Raw genomic sequence first — 22,645 nt, 5'->3', positions numbered from 1 at the left:
ATTTAATGCATGCCCACATGCTACAACAAAATATAAATTATAGTCACAACTAATGTTTCTCAATTCTTATGACCTGATTTATTAACAGTCATAAAAGTGATGTAGCTTTCCCAAATAATCTATGACTGCAATATGACAATCGGGGTTTTTTTTTCAGTTGACTATTGTTTTTGAGTGTCTCTGAATGTCATCTTGTGTATGTTCCATATGTAACATTGTTCTTGTTACAATCTCACAACTGTACTTCTTACGAAACTGCTGAAGAAGCTCCACTTGACTCAGAGCTTCATTCTTTATGTTACATTTTTCTGCACTAATAAATGAGTAAAATCAGTTTTTTAAGACTGTGTGCCCCGAAGCATTAACATGATGGGTTTTCAGTGACACATCTGTTCTGACCAGGCACTTGTTTCCTGATGAAGGTATTCAGTGAGTGTTTCTCTCTCACAAACAGAAACTTCAGATTTCATGTCTGTTTTTCCGTTCTCTCTCTATGACCTGTATCTTATTTCACCCTTCATTTGTCACCCTGTTTCTGCTGCCCTCTCACTCTATTTCTGTCTTAATCTCGCGAGAGTTTATCCCTTTAAGTCCTTCTATGCTCATCTCATATTTCACTGTCAGTGCTTCTTTGAACCTTAATACTTTTCTATTTCTTTTTCCCTCTCTGCCTCACATCTCACTCTGCCTTCAGTCTTTCTCCAATTTTCCTTTTTCTTTCTCTAATTATGTTGCTTGTTGCTGTTCACCGTCCAAGGAAATGTAATTCTCAATTACTGTGTCCATTAATTAAAGTAACAGATAAGTGTTGTTGATTGTTGAGAGACTGAGAGGTTTAAAGAGTCAAATATATATGTTTTATTTTATTATTGATATTGACTCTACAGGTCTGTTGCTTCTATTGGCTATATCTGAAAAGTTATAGGCCCACATGACGTGTTCTGCATTTATAAATAAAATAGCTACTTTATTGTCACACAAATTGCTTCAACGGATGTCTTTAAGCATCAAAACCCCACATGTACCCAAACATGGAAGAAAACAAAGTTGGACATTGAAATATTGCAAAATATTCTTTGGAGTGGAGGATGGGATTTGTCAAGTCAGCTAGACAGACACTAAAGAGCCACCAGTAACTATGGGAGTCTAATTTAAATGATCAAAATATACATAGCGTATAATATTAATATTGTATTTTATTATATTGGATTATATGATATTTCACTACATTACTCAGTCAATCTGGAGAAGGTGTGATAAAGGACACTAAAAGATGATTAATTTACTGAATTTACCTCTATTTTACAGAAAATGGTCGCTGTCCTAGGTTCTGAAATTCCTCTTGAGGACTTTGGGATTTGTTTTCCACACAGGGAGGTGGTGAGGTTGAAGAACCAAAGATCACCCAAAAGATCCTGGTGATCAAATAAAATCAGTATTGTCCCCATTAAACCGAATGATTGGCTTCTGTGAATGCACATTGTAAAATTGAGTCAAGCAGACAAATGAGCGAATAACGGGTTAGATGTGACAACATAACTTGGAGAGAAAAAAGAAAAGGTAGTTTCCAAAGCTAAAATAATTTAATAATATATCTGTTTTTATTTGACCAATTGGATGGGGTACGAGATTATTATGGATTTACTGTTAAATCAAACAGGTACTCCTGTTTATGACCCGTGGAGAGCAGCAACAGGCTCACATGAGTGTGAGCTGCCTCAGATTTCAGTAGAGGAAGAGAGCGGTGACGTCACATGGAGAGATGAAACGTCACGTGGAGAGATGAGACGTCACGTGGAGAGATGAGACGTCACGTGGAGAGATGCCACCAGCAGCAGCTGCTTCACCAATAATCACACATTATCAGAACTAGCTACGACAAGCTAACCTGGCTAGCCACTTGTTTCGCTTTTGATTTGTCAAACATTCGGAATTGCAAATCTGCAAGAAACAAACGCACAATTAATAGACGGCGCACACCGGAAAACAACATTACGGTCGCGCACAGTTATCGTGGCCTCTTCTTGCACCCAGCTGGCAGGATTTGTGTTGGGGGGTGGGGGGGGCTAGCAAGCGAAGCCAACGATAGCTAAGGCTAGCATCAGGCTAGCCAGCCAGCTAGCTAGCTAGCTAGCGACTAACATCGCTAACGGCAGTTAGCTAGCTAGCGAGCTGCGGTAACTTGCGTCATGGAGGAACTCGTCGTGGAAGTCAGGGGGACAAGCGGAGCCTTTTATAAGGTAAGTTCGTGACTTCTGGCGAGCTTCGCTACCTCAGGTACCGAACCACGCACAGACGTACGGCTAACTAACGCGGACTGGTGTTAACGGGAGCTCCGGGGTGTGCGGCTGTGTGCGCGGCCTCGGTGCTCCTCGCAGCCCGCACCGGGACGCGGAGCCGCACGCCCCGCAGACAAAGCTGACGATGCTGCTCCAAACCGTCCTGCTGTTTTGAGCTATTTGGTGATAATGTTCACGTTAAATCAGCGTTGTCGCTGCGGCGGTGTTGGTCGTGTGTTGATCTGTGAGCTGAAAGGCTGTTTGCAGATTCACAAACATCGTTCGTGGTTTGTATTTTTCTAATAACGTGATGAAGTAAATCAGCAGCAGACTCGGGTGTTGCTGTCTGCTCCCGGCGGGTCGGTCGGTCGGTCTGGTTTGATCAAGGCTGCTGATATTGTTGTGGTGAACGAGTGTTTGATTGACTGGAGATGGTGTTGATATAACACCTGTGTTTGTCTGGCCGGAGAACCGAAATACGACTGAATTCAAAGTAAAACAGTATTTCGTATACAAACTGTTACGTGTCCAAAATACTAGTGTTCATTGTTAGTGTGCTCTGGGATTAAAACCATGTGTTTTCAGTTGTGGAGGATTGTCGGGCTATAAAAACACTGAACAGAAGCTCAACTTGTTCCGAGTAAATGAGATTGATTCATCAATTCATCTTTCGAGAAGTAAAAGCTTTGCTGCTGCCAAACTAATGTAAGAAATATACATGTGGTTGCTGTGCACGACACCAATCAGAAAACATCACGAGTTGTAATTAGTTTTGGTTTGTACGGCGATGGTTCTTGAAAACCTTGTTTTAGGCTCTTCATGCTGTTTTCAAGCTGAAGTGTTGTTCATGTGTGGACCGATGTGTATTTCACCAAAACATATCCCTTTATGGATCTTGGAGTTTAGACAGCTGTAACACTGGCCAAGAACAAATTACTTAATAGATGCAAATGACATTGATGGCATCCAGTTTAAATGGCAGGTTTAATGATCACATTTCAGTACCAAATGAGCAGGTAGACAAATGGGAAGTTTGTAAGTATTCCAGATGCATCAAACTTTGAGAGCGAGTACTTTATCATTTATAACTAGTTAGACGAAAACCTTGAACCAAATATGTACATAGATTAAGCGGTGATTTAAGCGGTGACTACTGAACTCATTTGATCAAACAATCCCCAGTGCAGAGAGGTTTAAGGCACCTTGTTTCTCAGAGCAACAGTACTGGTGGACAGAAGTTCATGTGGTAAAAAAAGTGAACCTGCTAATGCTTTTTTCCAGTTTGTTAATGCCAAATTTGGTCCGTTTGGTAAATGTAATGGTTTGCAGCCTATTGCAGATTGTGTGCTTGACCACATGCTAAACATACAAATGTTTGCTGGTGAACACTTTATTTAAAAATTGAGCATCGGTTGACAAGGAGATGTGCAGTTATTTGTGTCGGTCTTTCAGTGATAAATGAGCTGGTAGTCGTACTGGAAAATTATAGCCACATACTCTTGTGAACATATGAAACATAATTACTGCATGCGTGCCAAGTGAAGGTAATTCTGGAGAAATAATATTGCAGATGCTTCAACTCATTTCTGCAGTAAATCACATAAAGAAGTCCTGATGGATCGTAACTTGAGAAGGAAGCTTAATAAATGTACAAAACTGTTGTTTATAAATAGCAGCTTATTTAGCAAATATTCCAATCCGCTTATTCTTATAATGGCAAAAACAATACACCAATTGCATTGTGCTGCCAGTGCCTGAGAATGAACTCTTTTCTCACCTACATTCACCTTCATAGCTTTGCTCAATTGTGGCTACACCAATGTGTCTGCTGAACTCTGTACTTTCAGCTAAGTCATAATCCTCGACATGGTCACAGGTCAAGGAGATCCTGTTGGCACAGTTAAAAAGCTTTTCCTCAGATCTTTCTGGATTTTGTGAAGCTCTCCTCTTGCTTCATTTCACCCATTACTGACTGTTAGCTGGCCAGGCTAATGCAACCCACAGGCTAGGCTCACTGTCTCTCTTTTCCTTCTAGGCATCGCATGTCCTACTTGCAATACATGACACACATGACTGACTGTACCGGCAGAGAGAGACAGAGCCAAACCTGACTCAAGCCCAAAGCTTAAACTCCCCCCCCCAAAAAAAAAAATGGAAACGATTACGGCTGTTTTGTTGCTAAGCGATTTAGGATTGGGTCAAGCTTAAGTAGCAGAACTGTTTTTCTTTTACATGCTCGATGCCAGTGTATTGACTTCTGTATTAACTATTTTTTTTTTTTATTCAGCTTGTCGAATCTGAGCTCATTTTTGTGATTCTTGTAGGCCTTTGTGAAGGATGTTCACGAGGGATCAGTCACTGTGGCATTTGAAAACAAGTGAGTAATGTGCATCCACTACAGAGTATGACCTACTGTAATACATCATCTTTGGTCGATCATAAAATGTTTGCATGTCTCTTAGTTGGCAGCCGGAGCGTCAGATCCCGTTCCAGGATGTGCGTTTTCCTCCTCCAACGGGGTTCTGCAAGGAAATTAATGAGAGCGACGAGGTCGAGGTGGGACTGATTCAATCTTTCCATCCTATTTTCAATAGTTTCAAAAAATGAACATCACCATCAAACTGAATTTATAACAAAAATGTTGAGTGCAAGTGAAGAAAATAAAATCCAGGCATGTGGAAAAAGGGCTCCTTTAAGCTCATTATTCTCTTTTTTTCTTCTCACAAAACACTACCTGCAGTTGGTAAGAAGGTGTAGATCAACTTGGATTTTCACGTGACTTTTTTGCAAACGTGACCTGGCAGGGTGAGGAGAGTTAAACTTTGAGTATGAAGTGAATAGAAAAGTGTTCATCACAGGAGAAAAACAGTGATACTGTTCATACCTCAGACTTTGTTTTTGTTTTTACAAGATTCTACCTTTCTTTGTTCAATCGGTGCCCCCTATTTTTCTATTAAGATTGAAAATGAATACCCATGAATTGTCCTGGTTTAAAAAGTAATTGCACTTGCTCACTTCATAATCATTTCATTTTCTGTGTCTAATGCATTTGCCATCTGAATTTCTTTCCGCCATGTTCTTGAATAATTCTCTGTCCCTGTTCACACCTGGCAATAAAATGTAAAAAACATGCATCACGTAATTTAATTTGTAAACATGTACGAAAGCACACGGAGAGAGAAGTTGCAGCAACAGGCATTTAATAAAATGAGACATCCTTGCTTACTCGAGCCTCAACTCAGTATGCCATGAATTAGCCTGTGTGGGGCTTATTTTACATCTGTAAGTTATTGCTTTCAATTATTTTTCCAAATTCTCTTGTTTTGCAAAATTGAAAGTACTCCTAAAGAAATACAATAAGTCCTCCCATATCCAATTCCACTTTGTTGTGAAACACAAACATTTTTTAAAAAGATTAAATAAACACAATTATAATGATGATGATGAGAATGATGTAGATCTGACCTGACCTGATATTGCCTTTAAGAAATAGTGTAATGTAGGTATCTTTTTATACATTATTACAATGGCATGGATTCAACAAATGCGTGTCGTTCCAGATAGAGAGAAATTATGTGATGAGGAAATTGAATCGGGAGTGTCAGGCTCCGATTGTTTGCCTTCTTTGATTGTTTTTGCTCAAAATATGCAGCAAACGTTCAAACTCATTCCTCCTCGCTATGTAGGAAGATGTAAATGTCTGAACACGAGAGTTTATAATTCTCAACCTGAACTGTGAGGATCACGTCAGCTCAACTCAGACAATGTAATTATTGGTGAAACAAGCATCAGGGAGACGGGCTGGCTTTTTATTTCGTAGGAAAAACTGCTTTATAGCCACTTGTTCGGTTTGCAAATACATCTCCGACTTTCTGAATCACGCTGGCTAATTTTTTTCTGCATATTATTTCTTTTGCTCGCACAGAAGATGTCAGTTGAGTACGTTGTCCTTTAATGTGTGCCGGGACGCATTTACATTCACACCGCTAAAAGAATGCCAACCTCCAAATGTGGTCTGAGGGTATCGGATGTCGGTGTGTCCTCATGTTAAAGACGCATGTTGAAGCCAAGTGTGAACAGGGTCTTAAAGGTCCTCTTAAGTGGATGAAAAGAAATTAGCATGTCAGTGTATCTTTGCATCAAATCTGTTTCTTTTCTTGTTCCGGACCAAATGTCTCTGTGTCAGATGACCTCAGTACAATGAATGGAGACTTACTCTGTGTGCATGTGTGTCTTGTCAGGTATATTCCAGGGCTAATGACAAGGAGCCATGTGGATGGTGGCTGGCCAAGGTTCGCATGGTCAAAGGAGAGGTGAGCATCCGTCCACTTGGTGTTCAAGGCTCAGTAACATTGAGGATGTACAGCTTATAGGGCTGAGTATCAGTTCTCTGTCACATTGAAGGGCTACCAACCCCTCTTAAAAAGCATCACAGTGACTTAAGCTTCCCTAAAATGCAGCCTTGACACGACTCCACTTGGATGCGTTAATGCCATCCATAATTTCCTTCATTAATGCTGAATTTAGCCAGGCCTACCCAGCAGAATGCTTCACACTATCTATTACAATGTCAAATAGCCATAAAAATCCTTTTATCTGGCTCGGTGCTGATAATCAGCCTGAGTGTACATCGTTTCTCTGATGATTGATGTTGATGATATGCGATAGGGAGAGCTTGCTTCCCCAGTCCAAGGTCACACTTTTGTATTTGACATTAACTGAATATGTGATTAAAGGATTAAATTCATGCTGGCTTGTCAGACATGTCTCACTTCTCTGACATGCTCCTTTTTCTTCCCTTCCTTTGGATCACTTCCTCTGTGCCTCACTGTCATGCCCACATTGTTTACCACAAACTCTTAATATTCAATATGTCATATTATGAATTTTTATCGTTTGTTGCTTATTTTTTCCAACCCTGCTGTACATTTTGCTTTTGGATCACTCAAACATACTCTTTCTGTATTTCTAGTTTTATGTAATAGAGTATGCTGCGTGCGACGCTACATTAAACGAGATAGTGACGCTGGAGCGGTTACGGCCAGTCAACCCGAATAAACCAGCCACCAAAAGCACCTTCATCAAGATCAGACTGGATGTACCCGAGGATCTACGGCAGATGTGAGTTTGAAACAAAAAAAAAAACAATGCTGCTGATACTAACCAACAATATTCAGGGATGTGAATTTGTGATTTTTTTTTTTTTATTTTATTTTATTTTATTAACTCTGACAGAAATTGTGCTCAGTAAATGTTGTCACTCTATCACTATTGCCAACTAGACCCACTCATAGACCCAGCTTGTGAATTCAAATATAACCTCTCCATTATTATGGCACCAACAAGTCAGACTGTCACAGCTTCCATATCAGCTTGCTGTGGCACGTAAGGTTGGGTATTGTTAAAACGAAATGTCAATACTGGCAGTGATATCTTGATTTTAGCAGTTTTTCCTAATTGATGGTATTTTTTGATATCAATTTTATAAAATCCATCTCAACAAAACAGAAAGTTACGTCGCAGTAAATCTTAAGTTTTCATGCAGTTGAGAGCGGGAGAGTGTAACCCAAGGTGTTTTCTCTGGCTACAATTAATAGACAGGTGTTTGGTCAAAAACTGGTTTTAAATAAGTGGAGCCTACGTATGATAAATGCTGTGGCTCACTGACACTAATGAGATTTATTCCTGCATAAACGATTCAAAAGCTGTAGTAGATATTGTCATTTTATAGAGAATGACAAGATACTTTTGAATAGTAGATGGGACCGACGTAATTCGGTCAGTGACATAAAAGTATCCACGTATGGTATCAATCTCAAGTGACAACCGCAAAGACCAAATCTAACAAGCCTGGAACTTATCGTTTCGAGGATGCTACACATAAGCACGTGTTAATTGTAGTCCTGCAAGACTAAACGGATCTTTGTTAGAAGGCTCGGACAGCACCTTGGATTTAGACAATTGTGATCAATGTCAGGTACAAGAAGTAATAAGGACAGGTGAATGCAAATACTTTTGTTGGTTCCACTGTAACAAACATGTTTAGGACAGAAAGGATTCCTGATATTTCTGTACATACTCTGCGTTGCCAGGTGCTCCAAGGAATCCGCACACAAAGACTATAAAAAGGCTGTGGGAGCGTTCAGTGTCACCTACGACTCAGAGAAGAAGCAGCTGGTCATTTTGGTGCGTCAAACGGTGTATTATTGTTATTATTATTTGATTATTATTATTATTTACAAAACAGTGTTATCTATTCCTCCTTACGCTTTGATAATATCTCTGCTTAAAACAATGTCACCAATATCAGTTTGAATATGTCCTTCATCGGTAACAACTTAAAGAGTGAAATGAGTTTTAATTGTTCTGGCAGTCGGTGAATGAGTTCACTACAAAGCGGGCCAACATGATGAGTGACATGCACTTCAGGAGCCTCCGCACCAAACTGTCTCTCATGCTGAGGAACGAAGAGGCCAACAGACAGCTGGAGGTAGACGCACACACATTCACGTTTTTGAAAAGGATTCGTCATCAATAATAGTTCCCACTCGCTCTGTTGTGGAATGGAATAATGGTTTTGTTTTTGTTTATGTTTTTATTCTGTGCTTTGCGTCTGCACAGAGTTCCAGACAGCTGGCGTCACGGTTTCATGAACAGTTTGCAGTTCGGGATGATTTGATGGGTCTGGCCATCGGGACTCACGGGGCCAACATTCAGCAGGCGCGTAAAGTTCCTGGAGTCACCAACATCGACCTGGACGAGGAGACGTGCACCTTCCACATATATGGAGAGGTAGGATGGATCGACTGATGCACAGAAGAAAGGACACGGATACGCGCGGCCTGTACTGCATTCTGGACTGCATTCCTGGCCACAGACGCAGTGCAAGTACAGTGTAAAAAAAGTGCCCTGAAGTTCCTGAATGTTTGTTATGTTGTTTGTTTAAGGACCAGGATGCCGTCCGGGTGGCCCGGAGTTTCCTGGAATTCTCTGAAGATGTCATCAAAGTTCCCCGGAACTTAGTTGGTAAGAAAACCACTCAACTGAGTTACAGAAATTACTCGTACAGTAACAACAACTTATTTGAGGGTTAGCCAGATCGCAAGTCTTAGCAGACTGCGACTGATGTTGGTTTTGCCTCTGTAGGGAAGGTAATTGGCAAGAACGGCAAACTGATCCAGGAAGTGGTCGATAAGTCTGGTGTGGTGCGGGTTCGAATTGAGCCTGAGAACGACAAGAAGCCCTCAACAGCGGCTGCAGCAGCGGCAGCAGCCGCTGCAGCAGCAGACGACGAGGTCAGTAGCAGAGAAACCTGCCTCATGTTGCGAGCATAAGAACAGCTCATCACAATACATATATTGGTACTGTCGCCAGAAGACAAATTAACATGGTTCACCAAGAGAATATAAACTCTCTTTCATGTTCTGAACCTCTCTCACAGGGATTGGTGCCATTTGTGTTTGTGGGGACCAAGGAAAGCATCTCCAATGCAACAGTACTGCTGGACTATCACCTCAACTACCTTAAGGTTAGTGTCACAACAACATCCAACCAAAGCCAAAATTCTATCAAAAAAGATACAGTGAAAAATATGAAGTACTGTGTCTTGGGCACTAAAGGTAAAGTGAGGATGCTTTTAGAAATAGTTCAATAGTCTTTACTTATCGAACTTAATAATTCAAAGTGCAGTAAACAGAAGAAACCAACGCTATCGATATTTGGTGTAACCACCCTTTACCCTGAACAAAAAAACCTAGTTTACCACCATTTCTTTTCAGGTGCCTGGCAGGTAATTTGCCACAGTTCATCTGTGGGTTCAGGCTGTCTCAGTGTCTTCGGTCTCTTTATTTAATTCCACACTTATTCCATGATGGTGAGATTAGCAGCCTGTACTATTCAACATACCAGGACACCTTTCCGTTATCTGTCTTGACTAAGCCTAACCGATGTGGTTGTCAACTCGCTAAGTCAACCGAGGATGTATTTATTTGCGTGTTCAAACACAACATCAGGGTTTCACAGAGGAGGACAGACTCACTTCCAGGCTCTAAGGAGCCGAATATGTGAGCTGGGATACTGCAACAGAAACTCGGCTACTGTGGCGTCTAAATAAGGCTCATATTTCTGATCACGATCTACCTAGTTGGTGCACAGGTGCTTTCTCTACACAAACTCTTAGCAGTCAGTCAACAAAACCAAACGGTTGTTTATACGTGACGTAATGAATATATATACATTTCCTCATTTGTCACTTTAGTAATCAAAAGGTGAATTCAAATCCGGCAGTCGTACCACAGAAATGTCCATGTGGACAGATAAGCAGCTGCTTTCATCTTCAGTTGTTGACATAACTCATTCGACACAGAAATGACAAGCCGCGTTGAGGAGACCAACGTCTTCTGTTTTTATTTCTTCATGTCTGCAGGAGGTGGATCAGTTGCGTCTGGAGCGTCTTCAGATCGACGAGCAGCTGAGACAGATAGGAGGCGGAGGCGGAGGGGGGGGGACGGGCCCCCGAAACCCTAAAGACAAAACCTACGTGTTCGATAACGGCATGGGGCTGGGGATGGGGAGAGGCGCGGGAGGAGGCGGAGGAGGGAAGCCCTACGCAGGAGGAGGAGGACGAGGTGGACGAGGGCGGAGAGGGGGAGGGGCAGCCTTCGCCTCAGGTACGGTGAACTTACTGCATCCTGATAAACAACCAAAATATTCACATCTTAGGTCTTCTTTTTTTTTTAGACACTGAGCTTGTTGACATGGAAAGATTTACTATAAAGTACTCGAATGCCACGTAGCTCTGAGTGCACGTCCTGTCATTGGTTGGTTTGGATGTGAAAGGCTCGATGACAGAGCAGAAGAGCTCATTTCATGGTTTAGATAGATGTTACTCTCCGCCATATTTGAAGAATGGCAATTCCTTCACTTTTTGTGACGTACACAGTACTGATTAGATCATCTCTTCCCCAGGCGACGACTTTATTTTATAACAAAGCAATAAATCAAAGGTTATTCTGTGTTATCTTTCTGAGGCAGTTGAAACAAGGGTTTGACTTGTGTGCTCGGTCCTCAGGCACCAACTCAGAGGCATCCAACGCTTCGGAGACAGAGTCAGACCACAAGGATGAGCTCAGCGATTGGTCGCTGGCTCCCACCGAGGAGCTGATGACAGGAGGCGGGACACTGCCCAGACGGACAGATGGGAGGAGGAGAGCAGGCGGCGGAGGGCTGAGGGGACGAGGAGGGAGAGGAAGAGGAGGGGCAGGATATAAAGGTGGGTTGTGATTATCAGTGGCCTTCTTTGATCTTTTTCACCAGAGTCTCGTTGTCATTCAGGAGTTTCATCAGCCTGTATTTTTGGAACATTGAGTCGAGAGTGAAATATTATCAGTGGCAAAGCTTGATAAACATTTTCCTAATCAGTTATACAACTGTTTTCCTATTATTTATTTTCTCTCCCATTTGACTGGAGATAAAGTTCATTTTAAAGATAATGAATGGAAATGATCTTCATTCAAGTTGTTAAAAAAAAGAGAAAGAAATTAGTGTGTAGTGACTCGAAATAAATAACAATTCGAGACGCTTTTCATCAAATTATAGCCTGAGGAATGGGAATGAATCAAATAATGAGATCTCAACAGACTCTCTTTGCAAATAAATTCTCATTATGAGTGTTGCCTTTTCAAGAAGATCCACATTTATACAAAACAAAAAAAAATTCCCCTGACATTAATCTAATTATGACGCACATAGATTTCACCCCTTTTTTAAGCTACCGCCTGCCAACAAGCTGCTCACCGAAGACTGAAAGGCCCATTCAAAGTTTTGGCAACACAACTGAAATAGTCAGAGGCTTTTGATTCCTCTTTGCCAAAATGTTTGTTCTGGTTTGTTCTGGTTTAGGTGAAGACATGCAGTGGAACGAGCCGAGACCTCGTCACGTCAGAGACCCCAAGACAAGAGCGCAGGAGGACACCCTACAGGTAACGCACACGCAGACACGCACACGCAGACACTCATCCTCACTATCGGGTTGTAAATCCGAACAGGACGACACTCCTCACCACGTCTCTTGTAGCCAGAGATAATAGACGGAGTGTTTTTTCAGTCCGTCTCCTCCTCTGCATCGACTACGAGATCAGCAGGTTTCCCAGAGGTCCTCTCGGGCCCATAAGCTTCTGCTCGTCTGCACAGGTTGCGATTCTTCACGCCGCAGTTTACAGGACTGTCACGACTCGGTGCAGTTAACGTAGCTGTCAGCTGCGTCTCAACTTAAAATAACGTGTTTGTGCTCATTGAAACTTGATTTCCACAGCAGACGTTTTGCACATCATACAGCCAGGTCAACTAGGGCCATCGCTGTGGACTGACGACTTAGCATTTTGCCATTTTTCTCTTACAACAATCAGTGTGATTTTGGTCTGTACGAGATATACGGACCAAAATCACACGGTGTTAAAGGGCCTTCACGTGTGCAGTGTGGCACTAGACTCAAAAGTGTTTTCTTTTTGCCCACAGATCCGTGTGGATGGAAACAACGAGCGCAGCGTGCAACACTCCTCAGTTGGGCGAGGAGGAGGAGGAGGAGGAGGAGGGGGGCCTTCATCATCCCAGGGTGGCATCAGTGCGGGCGGCGAGGGCCAGACCCGCCATCACCATCAGAGACCCATCAGAGACCGAGGGATGAAGAAGGACAAACAGGACGCTCCTGCGCTGGTGAACGGAGTGTCGTAGATACACCACTGGAGGACCTTCTCACTTAGACATATACACATTCAGACACACACACACACACACACACACACACACACACACACACACACACACACACACACACACACACACACACACACACACACACACACACACACACACACACACACACACACACACACAGGCAACTCACCATAAACCATGGTAGTCTCAGTCTCTGGCTTTTTCTTTCTCTGTCTTTGTCAACAACAAGAATACACATATTTTCAGCAGCATGGAAGTGTTTACCGTAGTGAAGTCTGAGACCAGAGGTGATCTTGTATCTGCTGGTCTGGTCTGGTCGGGTCGGGTCGATGAGTGTACTGGTCTGGTTTGGTCTTGACTGGCATCGTATCTCCTGTTTTTCTCTGGAGTAAAAGACAAAAGGAAAAGAAGAGGAGGGATTTCTTACAGAAGCATTAACCCCAAACATGCTCCCTTTATTTTAAAATCGAACTAAATTGGGATTTGTTTTTTTTATACTGCGTCATTTGGACTTGCTCACATGACAAAAAAAGAAATAAGGCGATTGAATCAAGGAAATCCTGGGATGACAGGATTCAGCAAGTTACAGCATCTTGAGAAGGCAGGATGAATTACACGGTCTTTCTCATCTCCACCTGCTGTTGCACACTTTAAACATGTTTTTACTGAAAATGAGGATTTGTAGAGATGATCTGAAAGCGGCAGAGGTGTCAGTGTTTTCCAAAGTTTGAGAATTTATTTTTGGTGGTCTAAAATTTCTAAATCCGGTCAGCTGTAACACCAATAGTTTTATAATATAACTACTTCGAGCAGAGAAGTAAATTATAGTCTCTCTTTCTTTTGAAATTAATTATTAAATTCCAAAAAAGAATTTAACCAGAAACAGAAATATTTTGGATTCACCAAAATGACTTCTTCATGCGGGAAACATGCATTGCTGTGGGAATTCAGACTGGGAGATGACTGTAGAGAGCACTTTATGGAGTTCTGAATGAAGGGCAAACGGGTACCTCCTAAAACAAGCTAACACAAATGTACGTCATGCGTTTTGTGTCCGGATGCCTAGATACTCTAAATTTCCTTCACTCTCTTTAAGTGTTTTAAAAATCATAAATGCAAAAACATACAGGACATTCAAATGGAGAGACATAAATCCGAGGCACTTTGCGCTTATTCATAGTTACTTCAAAGTGAATGGAGACATATCAGAAACTCCCAAGAGAGTTTGTCAGGGTACGAAAATGTCATGAACTGCTGTCCTTTTTTTCAAAGGAATCATTCCACTGCCACCTGAGCAGGCCCGCACATATACAACGACCAGAAACACAGGTTTAACCACTGGCCCATGACTCAAGCCTTTAATATGCTGAATCCAAGCAGTCGTGGTACTCATTGGGCTTGGTGGCAGCCTGTGGACCACAGTGAGGGGATATCCTGGACCAGACTTTTCAGCCCCATCGTGGGCTGTTGACTTACTTTGGCTACTTCCACTTAACTTTCATTTAGCAGAGCAGATCTTAAGGACGGCAGATAAATGCGTACAGTAACTTCAGCTTTCGGACAAACAAGACATCATGCATGTAGAGCGGCTAACTCCTGTCATCCGATCACTCTTCTTTAATTTATGAAAATCTGTGTATTTAATTTTGTTTTGCTGCCAGAAAGCCTCTTTCAATTGTAGAGGATTGTTGACTTACACCTGACAAAATAAAATTTGTCCTGTCCATCTTACTTAAATATTTTGTGTATAAAGTTTATTTTATTTTGTCATCTTCTGTTGGCTACATTTTGTAAATGGTAACGCAGAGAAGAGGGTCTGTAATTTTCTTTCAGTTCCAACAATTTGAGTACTTCCATCTATTTTTTACATTTAAATTGAGAAACTGAATGTCAGTTTAAGTTTAATGAAGCCATTTTGAACCAGAGTGAAGTGTTCACCACAGTCGTGGAGCTGCAGCGCGTTTGTTGCCACTGCTTGGCTTTCTTCGGGGTCATAAAGAGGCTTCTTTACCTTTGTGCCACGGATTTATGCTTCTCCATTTCTGTGAATTTGGTCTGAGTAGATCAAATTTTTCTGTACTGTCTTGTTTAAAACCCATCAGACGCCCCTTCTTTTACGTTTAGGAGACACTCTACGCGGTTGATAGTACCATGGGGGACTCTGTATACATTTGTTTTCATTCTTTTGTGGGGGTGGGAGGGGGCACAACAGGGTAAGATCACTTCTACAAATCCTAGTTATGCATTTTGTCCAGAGCAGGTCCAGTTTTCTGGCCTCTCTCTAAACTTGTCTGCGTCAACTTAAAGCTCTGTGACGCACTGACATAAACAAAAAGAGGATTCGACTGTTCTGTCTTCAAACAGCTGAAAGTGCTGAACCAGCACAGACCACAGAGGAACAAGACAAAACAAACAGTGTGTTGACTTCAAGCTCTCATCTGGAGGTGTTCCAACCTGCTGTTCTGTTGACACCTCGGTGACTTACTGACTTCATAAATATTCTCTATGGAAAGATCTGTAGTGTCGTCATCATCATCAAAATAGAGAGTACAATTGAGGTGGCAGGAAGACCTTTAAAATACGGTGTACACTCTCAGTTGTCCCAAATTGAAGCAGACTGCGGTCACATGGATCGGCTAGTGTAGAAAGTATTTTGTGGATTTATGATGATTATGATGAAAAGGAGACATAATAAGGTTAGTTAGAATAAAAAACAAAGTCAATGTAAAACAAAACAAAAAAAAAGATTTACAAGGTTTCTCTGTGCATTCGTAGGCATACCGTCATGTCACCAAAATACTTGATTGCAACTCGTCTCTGACAGATCTACTATCTAACAGGTTGGCTGTGATCTTCTAGTGTTGCTTCGCCCAAGCAGCCTACTTTACAGACTACATTTATACATTTGTTTGTTCTGAAGAAAAATCTGTAAAGTTAACAAATTTCCCTTTTTGTGGTTCTTATAAAGGAATATATCGACATTTTTGAAAATACACTTAATTGTGATCTTGACAAATGTTCAATAAGAAGATTGATACCTCTTTTGTGTGTGTGTGTGCTAATTATGAAGCTAAAGGCAGCGGACATTTCTGAATGTTCTAGATTTTTATTTTCATTACTCGTGTGCGTATGTTAACTATGAAGCTCGAGGCAGAAGGCAATTAGTTTAGCTAAAGACTCCAAATGATTGGCCTGCCTTTTTCCAAAACACACCAACCCCTCTGAACTTCTAAGTGTCTTTAACACTTTTGTTTTGGCATCCATTTTCATTCAAGACTTCTTTTATGCAAACAGAAGGTTTATTTCTCTCAAATTTTGTTCACAAATTTGCCAAAACTTGTTTTAGTGAGCGAAGATAATGCGTCCACCACGGATGTGGCGCATCGAGATGCTGATTAAATTGCGTGATTATTGCACAGGTCTGTCAGTCAGCATGCCAGTCGCACACTCTCTCAAAACTTGTGACACCTGTGGCATTCTGCTATGCAATATAACTGCACATTTCAGAGTGGCCTTTAATTGTGACCAGTCTAAGGTGCACCTTTGCAGTAATCATGCCACTGTGCTATTTTTGTTGAATGTACATTCTCTTTCACTATTTGATGTTTCACTGGAACTCCTTCAATTACTTGATTTCTTCTGCAATGGTTTAATGGCACCAACTGCAGAGCACAGCCTGCTTTTGACTTCAACGAACCAACTGCTAATATCGGCATAACAGTAGTGAAAGGAAACGGGCATTAATTAGCATTTTCTTTTGCTGGTTTTATTTGAAATTCAATTAAAATTAGTGCTACATTTGGATGGAAGCATAACTGGAGATGAAAGTGGTATTGATCTTCTTCATGAACTCGTGGCAAGAAAACGATTAAGCATATTTCACACGGAAACGCTTTCATTGAGAGTGTCATCAATTAGTGTCGCGTAAAATAGCTTTGCAGGAGGTTGAATAAACTTTCAGTCAGTCGGACACTAAGAGTTATTTCAGTCCTATTGACAACCACTTTGGTGGCTGAGCAAAAATGTCTTTCTCTCCACTTCCAAAATAATCCACGGTCCGCAAATAGTGTCGTCCAACAGATAAAGAAGGATTTATTAAGAAATGATACATGAATACAAAGCTCAAATGTTCAAAACTTAACTGAAAATAAGGATTGCAAAAACAAAGTAAGAATGGTCTGAAGCAAAGCAGCAGCCTGGACTTGAGGATGTGAGGTCAGAGACCTGCGTCTTCCTGCTCCGGTCATACCCTCGAGGTAGCATCGCCTGCCTTTGTCTTCCAAAGGCCCGTCCAATCCATTCCAGCCAAAAGAGTGACACACTGCACACTCATACATTATCACTTTGGCTCCTACAGACACAAAACATACAAAAATCTTGCCTAAAAACTCATAATACAGAGCTTATGAGATGTAGGCTCATTTATCATTTAGCAAAAAAAAAAACACAAAAAAACAACCCTGTTTACTCTCATAGGTAGAGAGCTGCGAATGCTCAGGGAAACCCTTACCACATTTTGTGTGACATGTGCCTTTAATTGTGGCTAGTATCACAACCTAGACCTGTGAATCAGGGATGATGAGATGCTGATAATGGATCAGATGTGCGAAGTTGGCTATTTCCTGAAGTGATGTAAATAACTCCACCTCGGTCGTCACTGACAATGCTGAGCATCTCTGAGCTTCCTCTAAAGTCAAAGTGTTGGTGTTAGTGTTTTATGACACGGGTGATTTTGGCTCATCAGGAAACTGCCTTCTTTAACCACCTGATCCTTTTTAAACATTGAAGGTGTTGTATCCTTGTACCGTCGACAAACACAAGCCTGTAGCTAATGACCTGGTTCAACTGATCTGTGAAATGGATTCAGTTACTTTTGCAGACAAGTGCAGTTCCTGGCCTTGAGTGTCTTACTTTGGCACCCAGGAGAGGCCTTTCTCCAAACACACTCCCTTCTTAAAGTTTTATCCTGAAATGCAAAATGATGTGAGCCTGTGAAACTGAATTCCCTTTCTAGTTCAAAACCGAAAGGAACTGTAGAGATAGCAGAGGTTGAGCCAGGTCTTGGTTGAACCAGAGAAGTGTACTTTTGTAGTCTTGCGATGCATGTACATCTTGACTTTGGATTTTGAAGACATTCAGTAGATCTGGACACGTTATAAAATATGACACCTAAGTTTAGTTGTTACTTTGTCTCATTTCTCATTGACTTGAGTTCAGCTCGCAGAGCCGGTGATGAGTAACATCTCGTGTCAGTGGATGAAACAACCATCACCTTAAGAGTCAACGACACGAGGAACTTTGACCTTTTAGGAAATGTCACAGGAAACACTTATGTAACATGAGTACTGGATCATGAAACAGACTTTTTTAGAGGTTCATTTTTCTTTTTCAAAAAGTATTATGGGTGTCAACTTCTTTATCACTAATCTTTTAGGACCTTTACTGTCACTTGATGCGTTGTAAGCATCCTCTGCGGTGCATCGACCAATGGCTCAAGTGAAAGTGTCCTCTATATTGTCAATAGAACATCAACAGTATGGAGTATGGGGCTGGTATTGTAAACAAAAAAAAACATGGAAAAAAGAAGGGAGGGTGGCATACTGTATATAATGATGTCATTATTCGTCTGAGAAAAGATTTGTACTATTGTTTCAAACGTGCACTTATCCTGATATTTTCTTTTTTTGCTGTTTAATATCGGTTAAATGCTAGAGCTCTTGATAATAAACTTAATGATGTGTGGAAAAATAGTATCCTCCGTAGCAGGATTGAGTCACACAGAGCTGTCATTAATAATGAGATGTCCATAGTGCTGCAGAATATGAAAAATAATATGACATTACTGAAGGAGGGTGTTAGTTTTTTACCTGACAGGGAACATCCACCCCCCACTGAATGTGAATTATAAAATCCATGCGTGGGAATTTGGACCTGATATAATGACTGAATTTAGATTTTTAGGAGAACTGTCCTTCACAATGTTAAGTTGTTTCTGTGGCATTGTATGAGACAAGTTCGGTTGGCATGGTGACAGTATTTGTAATGCAAGTGTGTGTTATTTTCCGGATGATACCAGTTGGCACAGTAATAACATACATTCAAAATATACACCAAAGCTTATTTGATACTCAATCCAAAATATATTATTTATTGGTTTGGTTATAATAATACAATCTATAATCTCCACTGAAATGTCTCAGCCCCGGCTATCGGTTCTCACATTTAGATACTTTATTGCAGTGAAATCTTGCCACTACTGAAATCCATTTAAACTGCAGCAAATAACAGTATGAAGGCTACTTTTCAAGGCCATTTGTTGCCTTTTGGTGGGTTTCAATGTTAATTTGTGACCTTGGAAATAGAAATGCGACCCAACAGCAATTACACAAAGTTCACTGCCTAGTCTTTTCAAGGGCTTTCGACTACATCTCATATGGTCTTCCCCGGCAGATTAATCTCGCTCACTTGATGCATACAACTATCTGACTTAGGTCCTGCTCTCAGGTCATGTTGAGGTCAAATTAGGTGCAATTAAAAGTTATGAAAAAAGCTAACACGTGGACTCCCTTTTGATGTGCTTTTGTCACATTGTGGGTGCAGCGTTATTTTAAGCAAAAAAAAACAAAAACAAAAAAATTATTGTGAGTAGATTTAAAAGCATAGATTGTCATTTTGGCAAATATGTTCAAATTTGATGGGAATAAATATCAAGCTCATGACTGTGCTAACAACTACAGCCAGGAGGGAATTAGCTTAGCTTAACAAAGCTTGGAAACTAAAAGCAAGGGGCTGGTTCTTTACAAAGTTTGAAAATGCACCCATCAACACCTTTTAAGCTTCTTTGTTTATTTCGAACACGATCTTAGATGTAAAAAGTTTTAGTTGTTTTTGCTTGTAAGTGGTTACATATATGACATCAGTTCAACGGATGAGATGCAGATTGTTGCTGAGTGACCTTTATCCAGGCTTGCTATTTTTCTGCTTTCAGTCTTTATGTCAAGCAAAGCTAACCATCTCCTGGCTCCAGTTATATTTTTTTTCTCCAAACTTCAAGAAAGCACATATTGGTCTACCTTCTAGCATGTATGAGCTTTGCAAAAACTTTGCCTCCTACAGTAACTGAATTAACCAATGCGAGTACTGTTTTATATTTCCCTTTAATTTTCAGTCGGTAAATGTGTCTTGTACATTAGTGTTGATTTACCGTGTACAGAGACCCGAATAACTTTAATCCAGCTTCTTTTTGTCAGTCACCACACGGTGATGAAAGTGGTTTGGTTATATACCCTTAATATCTATTATGCTTTTCTTTTTTTACTTCTGTAAAGTTTTCATTTGGTTAAGCTAGCAAGGTGCTGGTGGTGAGACTGATCTCATGAAAGCCACTTCCTTTGAACTGACTAAAAAAATATGTACATGTTTGATGAATTTCGAAGGGATTACAGACTTTGATGCTCCAGTGGTTACTGAGTCTACAAAGGTCCTACCTTCGCATCTGCTCTGTTGTGTCACGCCAGAAACAATGAACTTCTTTGCATCAGTGGCTGTGCTTCAACCTGCTTGTTGGTGTATTTTATTGTGCCTCCTAACACCAGGTTCAGAGTAGATGTTTTTAACTTCTGGAAAGATACCTAAATTTGGCTTTTTCATCCTCTGGTTGGATTTTCAGGAGCATTACTAACGTAACGTAATGGGAAACCAAGGCTTGTGCTATTGTGGAAAATGTACATTTAAAAAGAAATGAGCATGCTGACCATTTGGGGTCACAGAAGAGATGGTGCTTGGGAACCATTTCCTTATGAGTCTCTTATAACTATAACTTGTGACATTGCTACCCAGTTCTACTGTTTTCAAGTGACCTGCCATGGAAACAACTAACTTAAGATGAGTAGAGTCTCAACAATGGCGGAAAAATAAGAAATCTAACATATCTGTTATATCTTATCTCGCCATTGGAAACATTGTAAATGTGGTCATACGGAAATGGAAATATTTCCCTTGACGTGGGTTTGTGAACCGTTTAGGATCTCAAACCAAAGTTTAAGATAGGAAACACTGTGCACTCTGAATATTTTTGATCAATCCTGGCAGTGCAAGGTGCCATATAAGCTATCTACGAGAAATGATTCAAGGGGATCACAAATGGCACTTTGAGGAACATTACAAATTGTTCTGAAGATGTAGCTTAGTTGCACTGTTGTGTTCTCATGTGATGATGACCTCAGCGCAATTCTCTGCCCCCAGTACATTCAAACACTTTGACAACACATGCAATTCAGCATCCTTTGAAGTATATGGACACCACCAAAACTGTATAAACCTTTTTTTTTTTTGGAAGACTAATGGTAAACCTTGATTTTTGACTTGATACGCCAAAAAAAGATGGTCTCTAAACAAGAACAAATGCTGCATATGTTAAACCTACCAAGATAATGCAAAAAGCTGAAGAATTTGAATTGGGGACTCCCATTTCTCTTCCTTTTAACTGTAATACTCACCCATAACCATTTTGCATCCCTCTCTCACTAAGCATTTAGTCATGTCAGGGTTGCAGCATGGTTCTCTGGGAACCTACGCAAGATAAGCTGACTTCAAATTGTTGTTGACGTTGCTCACCAGTTTTCAGCATATGTCAGCAAACATTTATTTACAGAATGTATAAACACCAACAAATACTAACTAGTCACATTGTGGACTGTTCAACTATTGTGTGCCAGAAAGTGAAGACACGCAGAGAATCTGTAGATACTTAAACCAGGGTAGTCAAAAAAGCTGTAAAACCTTGTGTGCACTTTTGGGCATTTTTTGTTTTCTTTTGTACATACTTCTCTAGCATTTATGATGTTTGGGTTGACATGTCTGGTTATAGTGCAATATATTTTGTATGCAAGCAGTTTCAATAAATAAAGGTCGATCTTCCTCCGTTAGCTTTGACTGTTTTTTTATTTTTTATTTTACAGGGTAAAGCTAAAATAAGGTGAGTAAAGAATGCTCACAAGTAAATGCTCCCGGGTGAATATACACAAATGGATTATATTCCATTTCTGCCATCAGATCCTTATAAATGCTAGTTGTTCTTCGCCACTTTAGCCAATGCTTGCTCAAATGGGAATGGGGTTTCTCTCGATAGTGTAAGGTCTGGACCTCACTATGTCAAATGCCCTGAGATTACTGATGTTGGGATTAGACATTGTATAAAAAACAAATTGAATTGAATTTGGCAATCAGCCAACCATGATCAGAAATACTTTGTCGCACCAGGTTGGCCACCGTCGTCCCTACCTTTGCATAGTCACTTCAAGGACATGCCTCCACCATACATAAAGCAGCGTGCCTTGAATAAAATGAGATTTTCGGGCCATTAGTGAAATGAGCACATGAAGATACTCAAAATGAAAGAAGGTTATTACACACGGCTCGCTTCTGGGGCAATTGAGCACAAGAGCCAAGGCCAAACCGTTCTGCTCTGCTACTACCTCCAAAATTGGACAAGGAGAAACTCTTGAAAATGATTTCAACATAATTTGAGAGGAAAGCATAATGAAGTGTCTTACGTGGCTGCATACAGAAATAAAACATGATGACAATCAAGGACCACCTCAGTCCTCTTTATGGTCAAATGTTTTCTAATT

At 40.8% G+C, this 22,645-nt stretch overlaps 1 protein-coding gene across 1 annotated transcript; it reads left to right on the top strand.

Annotated features, from left to right (window-relative positions):
- The first annotated feature begins 1,790 nt into the window (after window positions 1–1,790).
- On the top strand, window positions 1,791–21,940 carry fmr1 (fragile X messenger ribonucleoprotein 1). The gene is made up of 15 exons (XM_069712185.1): window positions 1,791–2,240; window positions 4,604–4,656; window positions 4,742–4,835; window positions 6,521–6,592; window positions 7,252–7,400; window positions 8,372–8,465; window positions 8,653–8,769; window positions 8,901–9,071; window positions 9,227–9,305; window positions 9,426–9,574; window positions 9,721–9,807; window positions 10,705–10,948; window positions 11,350–11,550; window positions 12,180–12,259; window positions 12,795–21,940. Exons 1-15 carry the CDS (start codon window positions 2,190–2,192, stop codon window positions 13,008–13,010), a joined length of 1,857 nt encoding a protein of 618 aa, XP_069568286.1. The 5' UTR covers window positions 1,791–2,189; the 3' UTR covers window positions 13,011–21,940.
- The last annotated feature ends 705 nt before the right edge of the window (window positions 21,941–22,645 follow it).

Source organism: Brachyistius frenatus, unplaced genomic scaffold, assembly GCF_029030835.1.
Source record: "Brachyistius frenatus isolate BFR_SWC_R1_liver_20210118 unplaced genomic scaffold, ASM2903083v1 Contig_107, whole genome shotgun sequence".
Taxonomy (NCBI): domain Eukaryota; kingdom Metazoa; phylum Chordata; class Actinopteri; family Embiotocidae; genus Brachyistius; species Brachyistius frenatus.
This window is presented reverse-complemented; position numbering and strand designations above follow the sequence as displayed.

What these genes read in the sequence shown, in the direction of transcription:
- fmr1 (XM_069712185.1), top strand. Translation starts at nt 2,190, where the DNA reads ATGGAGGAACTCGTCGTGGAAGTCAGGGGGACAAGCGGAGCCTTTTAT. An exon ending in ATGAGAGCGACGAGGTCGAG is followed by an intron (nt 4,836 to 6,520) that starts GTGGGACTGATT and finishes GTGTCTTGTCAG; the next exon opens with GTATATTCCAGGGCTAATGA. An exon ending in AGGGGCAGCCTTCGCCTCAG is followed by an intron (nt 10,949 to 11,349) that starts GTACGGTGAACT and finishes CTCGGTCCTCAG; the next exon opens with GCACCAACTCAGAGGCATCC.